Source organism: Dermacentor variabilis, chromosome 7, assembly GCF_050947875.1.
Source record: "Dermacentor variabilis isolate Ectoservices chromosome 7, ASM5094787v1, whole genome shotgun sequence".
NCBI classification, from domain to species: domain Eukaryota; kingdom Metazoa; phylum Arthropoda; class Arachnida; order Ixodida; family Ixodidae; genus Dermacentor; species Dermacentor variabilis.
Genome location: NC_134574.1, coordinates 11085673 through 11105369, shown reverse-complemented (window position 1 = coordinate 11105369; position 19697 = coordinate 11085673). Strand labels below are relative to the sequence as shown.

The 19697-nt window shown below is 45.5% G+C and overlaps 2 protein-coding genes across 2 annotated transcripts; both read left to right on the top strand.

Moving 5' to 3' along the window:
• Positions 1-584: 584 nt before the first annotated feature.
• Positions 585-3730, top strand: LOC142588951 (uncharacterized). Its single transcript, XM_075700757.1, has 4 exons — positions 585-824; positions 920-1087; positions 3089-3130; positions 3688-3730. The coding sequence occupies exons 1-4, from the start codon at positions 651-653 to the stop codon at positions 3718-3720; spliced, it is 417 nt and encodes a 138-aa protein (XP_075556872.1). The 5' UTR covers positions 585-650; the 3' UTR covers positions 3721-3730.
• A 99-nt stretch (positions 3731-3829) lies between these two features.
• Positions 3830-4887, top strand: LOC142588950 (uncharacterized). The gene is made up of 3 exons (XM_075700756.1): positions 3830-3947; positions 4125-4344; positions 4438-4887. The coding sequence occupies exons 2-3, from the start codon at positions 4152-4154 to the stop codon at positions 4557-4559; spliced, it is 315 nt and encodes a 104-aa protein (XP_075556871.1). The 5' UTR covers positions 3830-3947; positions 4125-4151; the 3' UTR covers positions 4560-4887.
• The last annotated feature ends 14810 nt before the right edge of the window (positions 4888-19697 follow it).

The following is a 19697-nucleotide window of genomic DNA, read 5'->3' as shown; positions in this document are numbered from 1 at the left end:
ATGCTGCTCGAAACATTGCATTTCAAAGTGTAAAGTGTAGGGGAGTGGACGCGAATGGTGTAGAACTTTGTGGAAGGCACGCGGGTCCGAACGATTAGTCTGGAACATTCGACGACATCCACTCCCCTACACTTTACGCTTTGAAATGCAATGTTTCGAATTCAGCTGGCAACTGGCAGGCAGTGCGAGGGTACGTTTTGCGGCGCTTTGACCTCATTAATTGGCATTATTTCATCATTAACATTATGGCTTCGAAGAAGCCGTCAGAAATTACAAGTTGGTGACAGCGGTGGGTGGGCGAGCGCGCGCCGCTAAAGCCCGGGAAAAAAAGCGAGCATGCCAAAGGCACATCGCGGAACGGCAAGCCTGTGCCACTGACCTTGCAGTGGCATGGACCAACTGCATAGCATGTTAAATAACGGTGCGCTTATACTTGCTACTTACTACCGCTTGAATATGATCCTTCTTTGCACGATACCGGCACAGTCTGACGGCGGTGAAATGGCTGTTGCCCACTCAATATGCCCTCGCTTGATCGGGACTCGGATAATTACACTTTTGACAATAAAGCCATGTGTCCGCGGAAATGTATCTATGCTAAATATATTGAGGGTTACTAGCGTTTCTTGATATATAGGTTTCCAAATATAATGCAGTCAATGAAACATGTCTGTTGTTTTATACTCTTTGCAGCCACAAGGGAAGAGATGGCAAGAGAAACAAAAAACAAGAGAGCGCCCATTCCACCGATCAGGCTGTCAGATGTGGAGGACTTGCCCCTCTCTGAAGGGGATGTGAATGCTAAAAAGAAGAACATAAGACAGGTACATGCATATTTTGCTTTGTCTATACACAGCAAACACCAGACTACTAAGTTTTCAACAGTGTCACTAATTTCCAGTATTGTCATCCATTATAGCAGGACAAGGCCAAGCAGGCAAATCAGGCTGCATCAAGAAAGCAGCAGTACGAGGCTGTTCTCCGACAGCACATGGCACATGCCCTAAAGAATGTTGATGTTGCTAAGGAGGCTGCTGCACCATTGCCCACACCTCGCACCTCCACCAAACAGTCACGAGGGTCACAAGTATGTAGAAAAGAAACAAGTATCTTGCAGTGTCTGAAAGACCAACACAGCTGTGCAATGTTAACTTCTGACGTGCCTTTCTTGTGCTGCGAGGTATTACTGCATTGATGGCATGCTAACTTGCGAACACCTTGTCACGATATGCTGGAAGAAGTGGTCATGCATGCAGTCTTTTTTTAAACTGAAAGCAATGAGCCAGGAAATTGATTCACACCTTATTTTGCTTATGTTGTGTTTGCACTGCATTGTTAAAACCCCATATTAACTGAGATGCACAAATTTATGCTTTTGCATACATGCTGCAAATGTAGGTTAAGGCATCAGCAGAAAGTGACTTCGTTAAGTGTTGACTTATGCAAAAAGGTATAAAATACAGGTGGGTGACTTTAGGTACACTTTGAGGAGCAATTACTAATGCATAAAAGCTGGCATATAAACCAGTACGGTAGTCAGTATGTGGCACAACGTTGCATACCCTTTTGGCAGCCTATTTCTCTCTGATGTAGCAAAATTTGGGAACAAATGGAATGACTAGTATCTGGAGGTTCTTGCCCACTTAATTATTTAAGTGCCCACAGTCTTGTGTCTTCACATTTGTAATGGGTATCTGGTATGTGACCATAATTGTAAGGTACCATTGAGTCGCTGTCTACTTGCGATATCATGAATTTGTAAATGCCAATAAGGGTAAATCGTTGGGCAACTTGGTAGCAGCACGTAGTCATATCTTATGCAGCATGAAAATGGTTTTACGGAAACAAAGAAGTACAGATGAGAAAAAAGACACTTTTTCTGCTTTCTTATTCTAGAAAATGATTTGCACATTGCACAAACTTTTACCATTAAGAACTATTTTTATTGGCTTCTTTAAGCTTACCACTGTTTCCCTGTGGCTTGAAGAATGTCATGTAACGATCTCATGTATGGGCAACCTTGTTCTCCGTTACCTTCCGCTTTGGCTAGCATTAATTTGTGCCCCTTGAGACAAACCCACATGGCATGACCAAATAATAAGACTTGTTTCAGTACTCTTGCTTTGATAGAAGATTTGAAATTTATCTCCCGCATCACCGATAAATCATTTGGCAATCCATGGGATTCTTAAAGCTATATGTCAGTACCAGAGATCAAAAGAATTTATGATAAGCAGTAGTCTGATGCTGTACACTGCACCACATCATCTTTGAGTTCTGGGGTGCCACGACAGTCACACTTTCTTTATTTTACATAGCACATGCTGTTTGAGTTGTTCTTCTAAAATAGGATATTTCAGCACTAAAGTGTGCACACTTAAGTGCAATTTTGTTGAACAATACACCAACAAATAGCAAAAACGTCTTGGCATACTGAATGTGATGTGTGAAACTTGATGTGCATTTTAGGATCAGCTTGAGAGTGAAGACACAAAACCATGGCCTACAGAAAAAAAACAATGGTGTTGCTAATGCTTTTTGTGGATGATAAAGGCATCACAATAAACTACGTGGAAGGTCCCCCTGCTACCCAGCTTAGCACCCACGTCTCTGCCAAATATCTTTCTTATTAGTCACTTTGATCAAACATGGGTGTAAAGTTGCTGCAGTTTGAGAAAATTTGGCGCTAACCGAGATACAATATAGGGAGCCCCAGAAATGCTGCTACTACCACAATCTTGGTGCATACCCCAATTTTGTTGTGGGAGTGTTCAATGGAAAAAGTGTATGCAGCTCATATTTTTTTTTGCACAGGTCAAAAGGAAGCTGTATGATGAAACCAGCGATTCAACAGACGATGAATCGCTGGTTTCTTCAAAAGAGCTAATAACTGCACGAAAAGATGCAAAATACTGGAAAATGCAGTGCCGCATTGAGCGGGAGCACAAAACATCATTGAAAAAACACATAGAGTTTTTGGAAAATAACATTAGAACACAGCTGAACAACTGTAAGCATTACTTCATTTTTATTGTAATTGAGTGTATTATATGCTGTCTAACAATGACCACTTTTCATGTTTTCCTAGTTGCCCAAATACTTGACATGCAGAGAAGCGAGAGATGTGAAGGTAAGCAGTCATAAATGCAGCACTGTCAGCTGTAAGGTACCTAATATCCTGTATTATCAAGTGCTCATCAAAGTGTCACTTCTGAAGCTATATTGCTGCAACATTTAGTAAAACAACTTATTTGCAGTCTTGTGGCAAGTTTGCAGGTGTATTTAACAAGCATTCTCTACAGTATGCATTGTGTTTGTGTAGCCAACTATTTTTGTTAAGTATTCTGATAAGAGAGAAGAGAAAGCTTTGCATGGGGAATTACAGCATGGACATTTGTATGGGATAACAGCAGTTAAGCTAAAGACCAAGAATACATAGTTTTTTTCCAAACAGGCACATCAGCGCAGGTCAAAGTAACTCAAGTGTATGGTTGCACATACAGCTCAAAGTTTTCATTACACAGGTGTGAGCCAGCACAGACTGCAACATCAGTTGTATTGCCGCTGGTCCAACAGCTAGTCTCAAATGGCCACTGGCCGTAAGAGTACTAAGTGTACCAGCAATATCACTCATTGCAGATTTATGGTGACCAAATGCATATGTATCTCAAACTTTTTATTGTACAGGTGAGAGACGACAAAATCTGGAAGCACCACTAGTGGCACCTACTACAGAGCAGCCTCAACGAGCGGCTGCTTTTATCGAAGACGGTGAATGTACTTGCAACATTATTAATTGAACGAAATTTTGATGTGAACCTATTTTAATTATACTTATTGTCTGTCTCACATTTGCTGCTTTAGCACCAGATTTGTCTGTGCCAGACGCCTTAGACAATACGAAAGGATGCCAGGACGGCAACTTTGTGGCCACATCTGATGGACGTGTGAGTATGGTTGTTGCTCACCTATACCACAAATTTATCGTTAGCACCCAAATTCAAATAAAACTTGTTCTTCAAGCTCTTCACATGGATGTGTTATAAGCAGCAGTTGCCTCTAGTGCTGTAATACTAGTTGACGCTGTATATAGCAATAAACACCTTTTTTTCGCTTTCTTCCAGTTCCACTTGTCTGGTGGAATTTATGTCATGCCTGAGCAAGCGGAAAAACTGTTCAGAAATAAAAAGCCAAGCATCCTTGTGAGAGACACGGCCCAAGTGATCTGGGGCAATGAACTATTGGCAAAAAGAAGTGTCAGCGGCAGACTCGCACCAACAAAAAGTGGCAGCAGCGAGCAGCCATCCAAGCAGCTGACGCCTGCAAAGGTGGAGGTTGTTTATGGTAGGTACTTATTGCTTAAGGTTTGTTAAAGAGTATGCATTTTTCCAGCTGATCACTGTGATCATCTCTTGAGATACATTATTTTCGTTATAGCTTGTCTGCGGCACTGGGGTCAGATACACAACCAGGACATCGGCGCTGCGGAGCGTGCTCTGCCAAGGACCCTCAGTGAAAAAATTCAAGATGTAAAAAGAAAACTTCGCCTTCCACACTGAGAAAGTGCTGTCAAGTACTAGAGTACCACTGTAAATATTTTTAAATATATGTACATTGTGTTTTTGACTGCTGGAGTTTTGTCCTCTATGCATATGGCTGAGTGGTTGCTCAAAACAACCAGCTATATGCCCTTCTCCTTGGAAGAAAAGCACTGTATGGTAGTGTGAAACGTAATCGATCCTGTTAAACTTTTTTTCCAGTGCAGAACTCGGCTTGATTTAATTCTGTCTACCAGAAGGACATTTCCAGCTCGGTAGCTGAGACTCCAAGTGGAAATTGCTTCATTTTCAGCTGGAAACGGCTTCGATTCCAGTTATCACAGGAACCCTTTCAAGCTAGATTGAGAGAATTCTCTAGCTGGAACAGGGACACTTTCCAGCTGGAATAGGAGCACTTTCCAACTGCAAAGAGGAGCGATTTCCTGCTGGAAGAGGAGCAATTTCCAGCTGGAAGAGGAGCAAGTTCCAGCTGGATCAGAAGTTTCAATCCCGGCTGGAAAGAGTCGTTTCCAACTGGAACATTTTCCAGCTGGGAAGGATTTCCGGTTCAATAATACAGCTGGAACTGGAAATTTTTTCCATCTGGGATATAACTGAACCAATGTAGTTCACAGCGTCATCTCCCTCTAAACAATTTCCTTCGGCATCGTGAATCTGTTCCTCTTTTATGTGATTAGCTTTACCCAGCCAGCTTATATGGTTCCAGAATTTTCTTGACCCCCCTTTAGTTGCATCGCGAACTTCAGCCAGCCAGCGATCAGAGGACTGCTTTATTTTAGCCTGGACGAGGACCTGCACTTGTTGTTTCTTTTGTCGATAATATTCCCATTTTTGGCCTATTTCCTCTTCAGATAACTGCGCCCTCTTTGCTTCTCTGTGTTTCCGAGATGCCCACCGTCGTTGTTCGATGGCCTCTCTAATTTCCTTATTCCACTAACTTCGTGGCTTCCCCTTTCCTCTCCAGCGGTTTACTCCTTTTACCTCTTTTATTTTTGTAATAATGAGTAGTTCTAACTGATTATAATCCCACCTTTCCATGGGATGTTTCTTTATTGCTTCCTCTATGCCAGCCGCTATTTGCGCTATTTGCGCCTCATTTAATTTTGCGTACTCTTTTTGGCTTCCCTGCATTTCTCTTTTGAGTAGCGCTCCCAACTGTAGACTAATACGCTTATGATCACTTCCGAGGCTGTACTTCCCCTCTTCGTCTATTTCCATTATTGCTAGCTTGCTATACAATCCCTGCGACATTAAGCAGTAGTCAATGGTCGTTTGTCTGTTACGGAACTCCCACGTGATTTGTCCCTCACACTTAGTTTCTCTATTTACTATAACTAGGTTGTGTCGTTCACAGAAGTCTAGCATCAACTTCCCATTGCAACCTGTGTAACCATCCAGATCCTCGATGTGGCCATTCATGTCATCCAGCAGTCAAATATCGGCACCTTCCCCAAACTGCTTTATGATCGTCATTGAGACACTTCACTAGATCTTTGTTCTCTTGCCTGTATTTGTCCCCTGTCCCTAAATAAACTACTCCTAGCCATGCCTTTTTACCGGCAATTGTACCTGATACCCAGACATGTTCTTTGCAAGTTAACTTTATTCTTTGCCAATTTCTCCCTTGGTGTATGAGCATACCTACTCCTCCTCCCTTCCTCTCCGTTGTCGTTCTATTGCTCCCTTCCCAGACGTAGCCTTCAATAAGCGGTCAATGGTCAGCGGTCAAACATGATAGAAGGGGGGTGCGCCATCTAGCTAAACTACTACAAAACATAAATGTATGATAACACAGAGATCTGGCAGGGGGCGACACTATACTACACCCACCTTTAGATATTCTTGGCTCTGCCATCGACGACGAACTTGCAGAGTCGCACCACGAAAAACTTCTTGCGCTGCTACACCAGCTTCGTGTCTAGTTTGACTCCCGGAAGACGTCATTAGGCCGAACGTACACTGTTCTCCATCCGATTGTCATCGGCTTCCAAGCGCCACTGCGACAGTGCGCTTACCGCGTATCCCCGGCTGTGCGTCGTGTGATCTCCGAACAAGTCGACGACATGCTTCAGCGCAGCATCATTCAGCCGTCCTGAAGTCCGTGGTCGTCGACTGTTCTTGTCAAGAAAAAAGGCGGCTCGATCCGCTTCTGCATCGATTACTGCCGATTAAGCAAAGTTACGCGCAAAGATGTATATCCTCTACCACATATCGATGATGCTCTAGACAGCTTGAAAGGAGTCGAATTATTTTCATCACTAGACTTAAGGTCCGGTTATTGGCAGGTCCCTAAGGCACCGTCCGATTGCCCGAAAACTGCATTCGTAGCCCCCGATGGGCTGTACGAATTCAATGCTATGCCATTCGGCCTACGCAATGCCCCAGCAAGATTCGAAAGGATGATGGACCGTGTCTTGCGTTGTTTAAAATGGAATACATGTCTGTGCTGCCTAGATCAGGTCGTAGTGTCTTTCCCTGATTTCGACAGTCACCTCCGTCGTCTTTACGGAATATTGAGCTGCTTGACGCACGCAGGACTTAAGATCAAGAAGTGCTGGTTCTGAGCTCGCCAACTCACTATACTGGGCCACGTAGTCTCGAAGGACAGCGTCCTTCCCGATCCTCAGAAACTTCGTGCTGTTGCTGAATTCCCGAAACCTACCACCGTGAAAGCACTTGGCAGCTTCACTAGTCTGTGCTCATACTTTCCCCGCTTTGCGAAGAACTTCGCCTCCATAATAGCACCACCGGCGATGGCAATCTGGTCGCCGGCGTGTGACGAAGCGCTCCGTGACATTACGTCCTCTCTTGACTTCAACTATTATACGTCAATTCGACCCTATACTGCTCCAATAGAGGTACGCACGGATGACATTGGGATCGGACTTGGCGCTTTAATTGCCCAACGAAAGCAGGGCTTCTGTGAGTATGTAGTTGCGTATGCGAGTCATTCCCTCACTACGGTAGAGTACAAGTACTCGGTTACCGAAAAGGAATGTTTGGCAATTGCTTGGGCGCTGCAGAAATTTCGCCCTTACTCGTACAGCCATTCGTTTGAGGTCGTCACCGATCACCATTCTCTCTGTTGGCTGGCTTCATTAAAGGTTCCGTCGGGTCCACAAAGAGGCTGGGCGCTACGTTCACAACAATTCGATGTTCGTGTCATTCATCGCTCAGGACGCAAGCACGCCGACGCACTTTCCCGCTCGCCCGTGCCTTCTGATGTTGCGCCTGTTTCCTTTTACGCACTGTAGCAAGCATGTGACGCCCCCTCGGGCATTGTTGGCCCGTCAGGCTCGGTGGCCTGCCAAGCTCAGTTAGGCAACATTGGTCACCGCACCAATAAACACCGGCGAGCACAGCTGCTCGGCGCTCAGTCACCGTTCGTCGCCTCCACGCTGCGCAGCGTCCGCCTAACGAGCCCTCCCTCGTTCACGAACCCGGGCGGATCGTGACACGCACCTTCCTTCGCTAACACCAATATCGGCGACCTGCCTTCATCGCCGCCAAGGGGCGAGTGTGAGATAAACGGGATGATGTTCTGAACGGGCGTTTTAAGAGGGCGTGGCCTGACTGGGTAAAGTAAAAGGAAAGTGTGAAGAAGGCAAAGACGAGAAGTTATGCGCCGTGAAGCAAGCAATGGAAGTGACAAAGTTTGTTGTAAGCTGGTAACGCTGATATGTCGTGAATATTGTGACGTAATGAAGCGAACAGCGCGGTTTTGTACCGCTTCTAAGTCATCGGTGAGATAAGCTTGCGAAGGGTGCCAGATGGATGATGCGTAGTCAAGTTTGGGTCGCACATACGTTAAATATGCTAGTTTTTTTTTTCGGAAGTTGCGGATTTTAAGTTACGTCGCGAATAACCTTGTGTGCGGGGAACTTCAGGACGAATTGTTTAATTATGTTTCCCCCCTGAAAGTAATGGCGTCATATGAACTCCTAGATATTTGTAAGTACACGTGTGGTCAATAGGAACGGAGTTAATGCGATAAGTGTGGTGTGTGGTGGTGTGTTAGCGCTTGAAGGATATTACTTTGAATTGCCACTTTGCCACGTATGCCACTTTTCGCACCAAGAAGCGATAGTGTCAAGGTCTTGTTGTGGGGCGGTTGTGTCGTTACATGTATGAAGGGAATTATAAAGACCGCAATCGTCAGCAGAAAGCCGCAGCTTCGTTCACAAGTATTTGACAAGTATTTGCTGCAAAATGCTTGAACATATCATTGCATCTCACATATATCCTCATCTGGAATCAAATAATTTTTTCTTTATTTACCAACATGGGTTTAGGAACGGCTTGTCATGTGAGACGCAGTCACTAGAATTCACTACACATTTGCATTTTAACATGGAACGTAACCTACAAATAGATTGCTTTTTTTATCGACTTCTCCAGAGTCTTCGACCGTGTGGCTCACTGCCGTTTAATTTCCAAGTTATGCGTTCTCAAATTAGACTGCTTAACGCTCTCCTGGATTCGTAACATCCTAACAAATCGTCAGCAATTTACAGTCGTTAATAATTTTACGTCACTCCTTGCATATGTCAGTTCCGTTGTACCCCAGGGTAGCGTACTAGGACCCTTGCTTTTCCTTATTTACGTCAATGATCTGCCCAATAACATCTCATCCTGCCTGCGTCTTTTCGCCGATGATTGTATATTATATCGACCAATTCGCAGCCTTGATGACCATCGCATTCTTCAAGAGGACCTTCATCTCGTTACCAAATGGTGTGAAGACTGGCAAATGAAACTTAACTCATCTAAATGACAAGTAATTCGCATTCGCAAATGTTTGCATTCACGCGAAAAACATCAATTCATAGCTTTTCCTATTATATAAACACAAATATAGTATCTCAGGTATCAGCATATAAATATCTAGGCGTAAATCTTACACCGAGTCTTTTCTAGGCCTTTCACATTGCAACCATATGCGCAAACGCTTCCAAATCTCTTGGGTATATTCGTCGCAACTTGCGTAATTGCCCGTCTAACATTCGTAAATTAGCATTCGTATCATTTGCACACCCTCAGCTTGAGTTCGCGTCCCCTATATGGTCTCCCTACCATGAAAACTTAATCCGCATGTTAGAAGCCATCAAAAACCGCGCTAGTCGATTTATTTCCCCGAAATTAGAGCTACCAGTCAAGCAATACTCAAATAAAACTCGACCTTTCCCTTCGATCACTGAGTAGCCGACGTGACATAGCACTCCTGTCCTTGCTCTATAAATATGTTCACCAAATGAAGCCATCAAACTTGCCACTGGAACGCGCGTCTTGCACATGACGACGACTTTATAATGATTTAAGCATCACTCGTATTTATGGCAACACAAAGGCATTTAACTTCTCGGCTCTACCACGAGCGATTCGGTTATGAAATTCGCTTCCTAACAGCACTGTCGCTCAAATGAGCAATGATAAATTCAGACAACTACTGAACCTACAGTTTTCATCATAACAAATATATTCATCTGTACATATGTCATGGCATATAATACGTGTCACATATGGGTCATGACTTTCTTTTTGTTGTTGTTATTGTTGTTTCAATTTTGTTTGCTTTATGTGCTCGCGCTATGCACGTTATTTTGCGCGAGTGTTACATCGCTTTTTATGTTACCGTGAATTGTACTTTTCTTTCCTTTCCCAACAACTCTTTGTATTGATTTAGCGTTTTTATTTGTTACACTGCTTTGCAAGCACGTGATCATTATAAACATTTTTAGCTCTCACATTTTTCAGTGCTCATACATCTGTTTTCTCTTGTCATTTGTTCAATGACGCCCTTCCTTACTCAATGCTCCCCTTGGGGCCTGTAAGGTACATTGAACTAAATAAATAAATAAATAAATATGTTAGTGGGAAGGTCATTTATGTACATCAAAAACAATATGTGTAATGTAATCACTTATGTAATGCCTTCGGGCACTTAAGGTTGAAGAGTGCAGACGGAGAAGCATCGGCTACGTTTCTTTTTTCATGCTCCGCTCGCCAATTTTGAGAGTGCAACGAAAAGAAGCATACCACTGGATCCGCGAAGCGACGGCGAATCTACTGACACCAAGATTCGAGGTGGGGCTTGTTTCTTCACAATGTTACGGAACGTTTTCTGCTCCTTAGTGAGGAGTAGGGCCTTTGTTGGGCCTAGTAAGCCCACCTGACCGCAGCCATGGCGGATACAAACATGGAAGATGAAGATTTTGCTAGAAATGAAGGAAACAATGATCAGGACGATTACGGCTGGCAAGTAGTGGCTGGCCGAAGATCACGAGCTAGCATAAAGGCTGTGGATGAGCCACGTAATCAGCGAGAGCATGGAGTGAAGGGAACCGCCGTCGGTGGAATGGTCAAGAATCGAATTATAAAAGCTTTGAGGATGCCACAACTGCCCGAGGAGCACAGAAAGATTATTATACGACCTCGAGGAGGGCTCAATTTGAACAAGGTGAGCACCACCACGATTGGTTCCGCAGTCATCGAGGCGTCCGGCCTAACGGAAGAGAAGGCCCGTGAAGATGTTGTCTGCCCGAACTTCACTCAAAATATCATCGTAGTCAGCACACCTAAGCCCGAACATGCTGCGAAGTACGTTAGAATCAAGTCATTCAAGATTATGGAAGCGGAATACGAGGCAAATGCATACGAAGCGGCACCACATGCCACATGCAAAGGCGTCATCCGAAGAGTGGACATCAGAGACTCGCAAGCTATGATAACAAGAAACATCCTGCATGACTTGAACCCGCTTGCGCTGGCTGCGAAGCGCTCAAGACGTCGGGGTCGGTCATTGTACTTTTCGATGGACTCAAAGTGCCCAATTTTGTCAGGTACGGATCCACACTAGTGAGATGCTACCTCTACAGGAAGCAATTCGACGTCTGCTTCACCTGCGGAAGCGTCGGGCACCGCTCTGATGTGTGTCCAACACCTGACTTTGTTCAGTGCAGGGGATGTGGAACTCGCAACCCAGGAGATGAACATGTGTGTGTACCTAAGTGCAAATTTTGTGAAGGCGATCACCCTACCGGCGACAAGTTTTGTAAGCAAAGATTTCAAATCCCTTACGTCGTACGACTTCGTCGAAGAGAGCGCAACAGGACTCGGTCGTCAACAAGAGTGCAGTCGGAAGCGCAACAGCTGGCGCCCAACCATCGCCCCGAGGACAGGGAGCACTCACGCTCCAGGAGTCGCAGCAGATCCAGGCATCATTCACAATCCAGGGAGAGAAGGCGCTCCAAGTCAAGGGAAGCGCAGGTGCGCTTCGTGCAAAGGGACTCAATACCTGGCGAGAAGAAGACGCCAGGAACCACTTGGGCTGACAAAGTAAAAGGTATGGTGAGAGTTGCTGGGGGCGCCTCGGCTGCGGTGGGTGATGAGAATGATGCCAGAATAGAGCAATTAATTCAAGAAGTAAGTTCTTTAAGAAAAGCTAATGAAGAATTGACCAGGCAGGTAGCAGAGCTTCGTAAAAAAGAGCAGTCGAGCCCTGCTAGAGTAGAGATAGATAGACCTGTAAGCAAAACCAGCGATCCAGGGGAATCCAGCTCTCCTGCCCCTAAAAAGAGGGCGGTGAGTTCCGAGGATGAGTCAGTCTTCGCAGCCCTCAGTGAAATAAAAGATGCAATTAAAGCGATAAGAGAGACAGTGGACAAATTGTGGAAATGGAGGCTAACGGCGGAGAAAAGACTTAGGAAAATTGAGACGCGAGGGGATGACGACGATGAGTATCTGCCATCGGAGGCGGATAGTATAAAGTCCATTTCTGAATTGTCGGGGGCCATCACAAAGAGGAAAGTAGCGGGTAATAGAAAGGCAGCCTCACCTAATAACAATGGACAGTAATCATGGATTTAACGTGTGGCAATGGAATTGTCGCGGTTTCCAACACAAAAAAGCAGCACTGCGACAGGTGATCAGGTCGTCTGAGGCCAGGCCAAAAGTAATTATGCTGCAGGAAACCTTAGCGGAGGAAATTATGCTTACTGAATACAAAGTTATATGTAGAGACAAAAAAACGGGGAGGGGGTTGGCAACCCTTATTGACAAAAAGTTGCCATACGTTGAGCATGATATTCATCTTAGAAATTCCTGGTTTGAATTTATTCTAGTTGAGATAATACTTAAAAGGAACAGAGGTAAGACGCAAAGCATTTTCTGTTTGAATATTTACAGCAGTCCTAACGACATGAGACATAGGTTCAGATCACTCTTCAACAAGGTGCTTTCGGTTGCCAAAAACTCCCCGCTCATTATTGTAGGGGACTTTAATGCTCTCTATCACACATGGGGATACACTTGGAACACAAAGAAGGGAGAGGAGCTATGGAGTCTTGCCATGGATCTGAGGTTATGCTTGATTACTGATCCGGCGTATCCCACCCGTTGTGGCACGTCCACAAGCAGGGACTCCACGCCAGATCTTACTTTTGTAAACAACTCAAGAGGAGCCAATTGGGAAAATTCAAACATGGATCTCGGGAGCGATCATTATATCATACACATAACCATACGCATACCGAGACAGGAAACTAGAATCTTTAAATTCACTGATTGGGATCAGTTCAGAAAAATCAGGGCGAACAGAAGGAAAGTGGGGCATCTAGATGCCGAGCAGGAACCCCTTCAGACGTGGGTCTTTCAGCTCAGAGAGGACGTCAAAGAGGCCACTAAAGAAATCAGGACAGAGGAAAATATTGAGGCTATGGACAGCAGGCTGGCACATCTGATTGAGGCCAAACACTCTATATTACAGAGATGAAAAACGCGGAGACTTAACAGAAGGCTAAGGAAAAAAAATAACGCAATTAAACAGAGAAATTGATGATCACTGGAAGACCCCCGTGAAGCAACAGTGGGATGAGATCTGTAATTCGGCTCATGGTAGACTCAAACATGGAGGTAGCTGGAACCTCCTCAAGCACTTGCTCAACGAGAATGAAACAAGGACAAGCAAGAGAACAGCTATATCTAAGTTGGTTCATCAGGAAAGCCAAGATAAAACACAGAAGGATATCATGGATAGTCTCGCAGCCAAATATCTCCCACTTAAACAACCAAACGAAGAAGACGAGAGCCCCGAATATACGGGAGGCATATGTGAAGAACTTGACCGGGACTTCACTGAGAGTGAAGTGAGGGCGGCTCTTCACAGTCTTAATAGTAGATCGGCGGCTGGACATGACGGAGTCACTAACAAGATATTAAGAAATCTGGATGATGAATCAATTTCTTATCTAACTGAACATTTCAATGAATGTTGGAGAAAAGGGGTATACTCAGAGGAATGGAGGGTGGCCAATACTATCCTCATACCAAAGCCAGGAAAACAACTCGCTCTGGACAACCTCCGTCCTATTTCCTTAACGTCATGTCTAGGCAAAGCTATGGAACATGTCATCCTAAATCGACTCACTAAATACGTTGAGCAGAACGACATCTTCCCATACAACTTGATCGGCTTTCGTCCCGGGCTGTCAACTCAGGATGCTATGCTGCTGATCAAACACCAACTTATACAGGCCAGCCCAGCGCATACGAAAGCTCTTTTGGGATTGGATGTGGAAAAAGCTTTTGATCGTATAAAGCATAAGCCAATACTTGGCGTCCTCTCAGAGATGGGTTTAGGTAAGAGACTTTTTAACATGATTAAGGACTTTCTTAGGAATCGAACTGCGCAACTCATGCTGGGTGAGCTCAAATCAGAAGCTAAGAATTTGGGAAATAGGGGCACTCCACAAGGGGCTGTGCTCTCACCCATGCTATTTAATTTAGCAATGTCCAAGGTTGCAAGAAATCTGGAGAAAATTGAGGGTATACATTATGTGGTATATGCCGACGACATAACCATATGGAGTGCCAAGGGTAATGTAGGACAGACAGAGACCAGATTACAGGAAAGATTATATGTTGTAGAGAACACACTTAAAGACATGGGGTTGAAATGCTCGGCAGCCAAATCAGAACTCTTCGTCATTAAACATCGCAGAAAAGGTCGCAAACCAAGAGGGTACATTCCGGAAGATGAGCCAAGAGTGTGCTTATACACTCATGAAGGATCCGCAGTCAGGCTAGTTGAAACAATCAAGGTTCTTGGGTATCACATAGACGGAAACAATGCTAACTATAGAACAACACAACATATCTCGAATAAAACAGATGAAGTCATTAGGTTACTAAGGAGAATTACCAATAGACACAGATGCTTAGGAGAAGACAGCGCTTTGAGGCTAATACACGCCTTTGCTCTCTGTCACTTCACTTATGTGGCTGGATTATTCAAATGGAAGCAGGCAGAACTTAACAAACTTATTGTGACGCTCAGGAAGCTCGTTAAAGTAGCCCTAGGGAAACGCTGCAACTGACAAACTCATGAGTCTAGGGGTGCACAACAAAATGGAAGAAATCGCGGAGGCCCAACAGCTAGCGCAACAAGAAAGATTGACAAAATCACGAGCTGGCAGGAACATATTACAGGCAATAGGTGCAGAACTGAATACATCAAGGAGCCCAATAGAGGCTGAAGTAGAATTAAGGACTGACGTTAGGAAGAAGATCAGAACCAACCCTCTCCCCAGAAACATGCATCCAGAATATAATGTCGAAAGGAGAAAGGCAAGAGCTAAAGCACTCTTGCAGGAAATAGAACAGCAGAACCAATTGGCAGCTATAGTTGATGCAGCCTGGGTGAAAGGTAAAGAAGCATATACGGCCATTGTCTCAAATTATCAAGGGAAGGCGCAAGATGCTATCACTATTTTTACCAAGGACCTCATGGTGGCGGAACAAGTGGCAATTGCTCTTGCCATCAGGAGTAATAAGCGGGCCTGCATTTACAGTGATTCGAAATCCGCTATAAAGTGTTTTGATAAAAGCTGCGTAGCTGGTGTTGCAGCTAAACTTTTTGAATACATTGGGATTATGAGAACTGAAATCCAATGGTTTCCTGCGCATATGGGGAAAGTGGACGAGACTCGGATAAACCTCAATGAGGTTGCTCATGACTTGGTACGAGGACTTGCTAACCGTGACAGTCACAACCGAGCCGTTCACCATCAAGCCAGGGAATCTAGAGATCATTTAATAACATACAATGACATTACCAAACACTACTATTTAGGACGCAGGCGATTCCCATTGCCACATTAAAAACTGAACAGGGCTCAAGCAGTCTCACTGCGCTTATTGCAAACAGGTACATATCCCACACCGTACACCATTAATAAAATATATCCAGAGAGGGAGATTAAGATGGACTGCAACGATTGTAATGGCATCATTGGAATCAGACATATGCTGGGGGGGGGGGGGGGTCCCGCGACTCTCCCCAACCTCGTTGAAGAATGGACACAGTGGGTGAAAAGGATTCAAAACCCATTGTTTCAGGACCAACTAAGGGCCGCCCAGAGGGCCCATGATGTCGCCGAAATGCTTGGCCTGACAGCTTAAGAAGCCGAGCCTCCGGACCTCATTACAATAAATGTTTTCACACACACACACTTAAGGTTGAATAAATGAAACAAATGAAGTGAACCTCGTTGATCAACGTTCTCTCTACGCCTTCGGCGACACCATCCCCACGGCTGTCTCGCACCCTTCGTCGCCAAGTGCTCCGGGACGCCATACTGTAGCGCCGCAACTATCAGCCAGATGGTCGCAAATGGCTCCTTCTTATCCCTCGCCATTTGCGCTCCGAACTGTGTGCGCACCTACACGCAGACCCACAAAACGCGCACGCTGGCGTTTTGAAAACTTATGATAGACTTCGCCAGCGATTCTACCAGCGTGGAATGTACACATATGTCCGCAAGTACATTCGCTCATGCACTGAGTGTCAACGCCGGAAAATAACATGTCGCACGCCTGGCCCATTGCAACCTTTGCCGTGTCCAGCTCGCCCGTCAGATAGAATCGGCATAGACGGGCCCGTTCCTTGCACCCCTGCGGCCAACCGGTGGATTATTGTGGCTGTGGACCATCTTACTCGTTAGGCCGAAATCGCCGCTCTCCCAGCAGCTCGTGATGTCGCCTTGTTCATCTTGCGCATGCTTCGTTCTTCGCCACGTTGGACCACACGAGCTTCTTAGTGACAGTGGTTGGGTTTCCTTGCAAGTCGTCCAAGAGCTTCTCAGTCAGTGCAGTAATATTCATCGCACCACTACAAGCAATCATCTGCAGAATAATGGCTTGGCGGAGCGCTTTAGCCGGACACTTAGTGATATGCTCTCCATTTACATAGCCTCCGACCATTCTAATTGGGACGTGGTTCTTCCTTTCGTGACATTAGCCTATAAAACAGCAACGCAAGCCACCACTGGATTTTCCCGTATGCGGACGTGAGCCCTCTTCCGCACGGGATACTTCCACACCGCCCAGGTGCACCCGAACACCGCTCAGCCTCGCTCATTGTGCCACCAACTAGCACGCTAGTTTACATCCGTGACAGAAGGTCTTCAAGAAGAACGCCTTGACTTCGCTAAAGATGCCCCTGCCGTCCCTGTTGGCTCGTTCGTGTGGCTTTCAATTCCATGCCAGACCCCTGTTCTCTTCCGAAAGTTGGCAGCGAAATATCACGGTCCCTACCGCGTCGTGCAATCTATGTCGCCGGTGAGCTACATCGTCGAGCCTGTGGCACCTCCCACCGACAGACGCTGCCACGGTCGTGAAACAGTCCACGTGAGCCGCTTAAAGCCCTATCACGACCCTCTTGTGCTCGCATCACCTTGAGTCGCCAGGATGGTTCCTCTTCGCCGCCGGGGCCAACGCAGTGGGGAAGGGTGAGGAACCACTGAGAAAAGTCGACTAAATCGGGAGAGCGCGAGCTGGGGACCGACGCTCTTGGGCAAAGGCTGTTGTTGTGTAAGCCTGCCTGTAAATCAACCCCTTACAATATATACAATAAGGAGCTCTGTAATTTCCCTCGTTACTTGACGTAGGTACTTTGGCATACTTGATGTAATAATTCTAGTCAGCCTACTCATATATACAGCACCACTAATCACATTAACCATGGTCTGCCTACCCCTTCTCGTTGCTAAAAACTCAAAAAGCATAAGACAGGCCAAAATTCGAACACGAATGCGCCGTATGAAATTAGTATGGAATCTTCAGTGACATATACCTATGCGCAACCTATGCAGACACTCGAGTATGTGCTGTATCGGACACTAAGATTCATTTACTCCAGCTATTCGTTCGTCATCAGTGTTACTAAACAAAAAGCATGCTGAGCTTCTATCGCTAGATTTGCGTCCTGAAGTCGCCTGACCTCGCATGTCTACGCTCCAATATTCCATCATCAAGAGATCGGTTCTTGTCATCACGTGTAAGCCAAAATTGCAGCCTCGCTTTCAGAACGTGTAGACAGCGTCGAAAGCTTGCATAGAACGGAATCTGAAAGAACAAAAAGTTTATATTTCTACCGGCTAGGCATGCAGCATAGCATTCGGATTTACCCAAAGTACTGGTTTATAGTAAACAACAGTTTTGCAGTATTACTGGCTGTGGGTCTAACTGCATTTAAAATGAATTTATTCGCAGGACCGCGGCCGCGTAACTTTTTGACGGTGACTGTGCCACTGAGCACCAGTATTTTCTTTATTCTTCACACAATGCTTTAAATGAGTGGCCTTGCAGCCAATGTCACGCAGCGCTTATACCTGGCTAATTTTCAGGACAGTCATGGCAAACACGATGTATTAAGTACTGGCGGCGAAGACTTACGGAGTCGCCATCTGTCGGAAGCGCCTCGCTTGCGTAGTACGAGGGATAACGCGACGCGCTCTTCATAGGTTTGGCTGTCGACGCCCAATGAAAACACCACGCGGGAGCCCTCCTGGACATTTCTGTAAGTACTCTCGAAACAACACAGGTTATTTACTGCCAAAATAATAATCTTGGGCAAACAGAAAGCACAGAATGCTTTACAGACGCTGTCTCTCTACCGAATACGTGCAGTGAACGTCCACTGCGCGCCACGATGGAGTCCACTGAATCAGTTTCTTGCGTGAAAGGTAGGCAATCGATGAGAGAAAACTATGTGAAATATATATGTTCTTGTAGTGGGCTGTCTGCATGACCAAATGGAACATAACAGAACGAAGCCTCAATGCAGCGATCGCACGGATTCGCAGCGACCGATTGCGCGTCTGCGCGCATGTCCGCGCACAACGTTTCGATTTCACTGCGATCGCGTTTTCGCACCGTGCCGCAAACTTTAGTATTCAGCATATGAGCATTTGACAGCCCACAAGCAACCATTGTTGCACGGACGCTATCAGAGCTGTTAAAAAATAATATCGGTAAACTATGGACTTCGACGCCTATATATACGGCGACTTGTGATGTGCCGCCGCCACGATTCAATCCTTTCTTTTTTCGAAATTCTTGGGCGTTCCTATATCATTTGTCAAGTTGCACCGCACTGTATGTTTATCGGTCTTCTCAGCGAGGAATTTCCTGCTACTTCTTTTTCTAAATCCAGTGCATATTAATTGTTTGGTGCTAACAATAACATATGCTATGCATTTTCTTAACGTGCTTCTTGCCCTTTCCTTTCCATTCCAGTGAACTTGCCAGTATCTAGCATGAGCAAGTTCACAGATCAAAGCTTCATGACAGCAGGGCAGCGCGCGAGGACGATGCTCAGTTACATTAAGAACTAATGCATCGGCACGGCAGTTGAATTCAGAAAATGTTTCCGTTCCCGCGATTCCCCTGAAGCGTGTGGTATGCTCAACGACACTAATGTACAATGCATTGGAGGTCGAAAAGCAGTGCACCTTCCCATACAAGATCAGAAATAAAATTTGCATGTCGAGATGCGCTGAAAACATTAACGCGAGCTCGTAAACTGCTCACTTTCGTCGTCGCACATGGCGATCTGGCAACGAGCGACAATCAGTAGCGCAAGCAAATTGGGCAGTGCACCACCTGTTTGCATCGACAGTCGCCGTAACTTGCATTGCGAAGCAATCGGGTGACGCAAGGCATCTGCTGCCGCAACCAACACAGCGGCATGGACTATAGTCGGCATTATTAGCGCTACCTCCTTTTCAACCTGCACGTTTCTTTTTGTTCTTTCGGGGGCCGCTAATATGTAACACATACTTGGTGCCCCACATTCTCAAT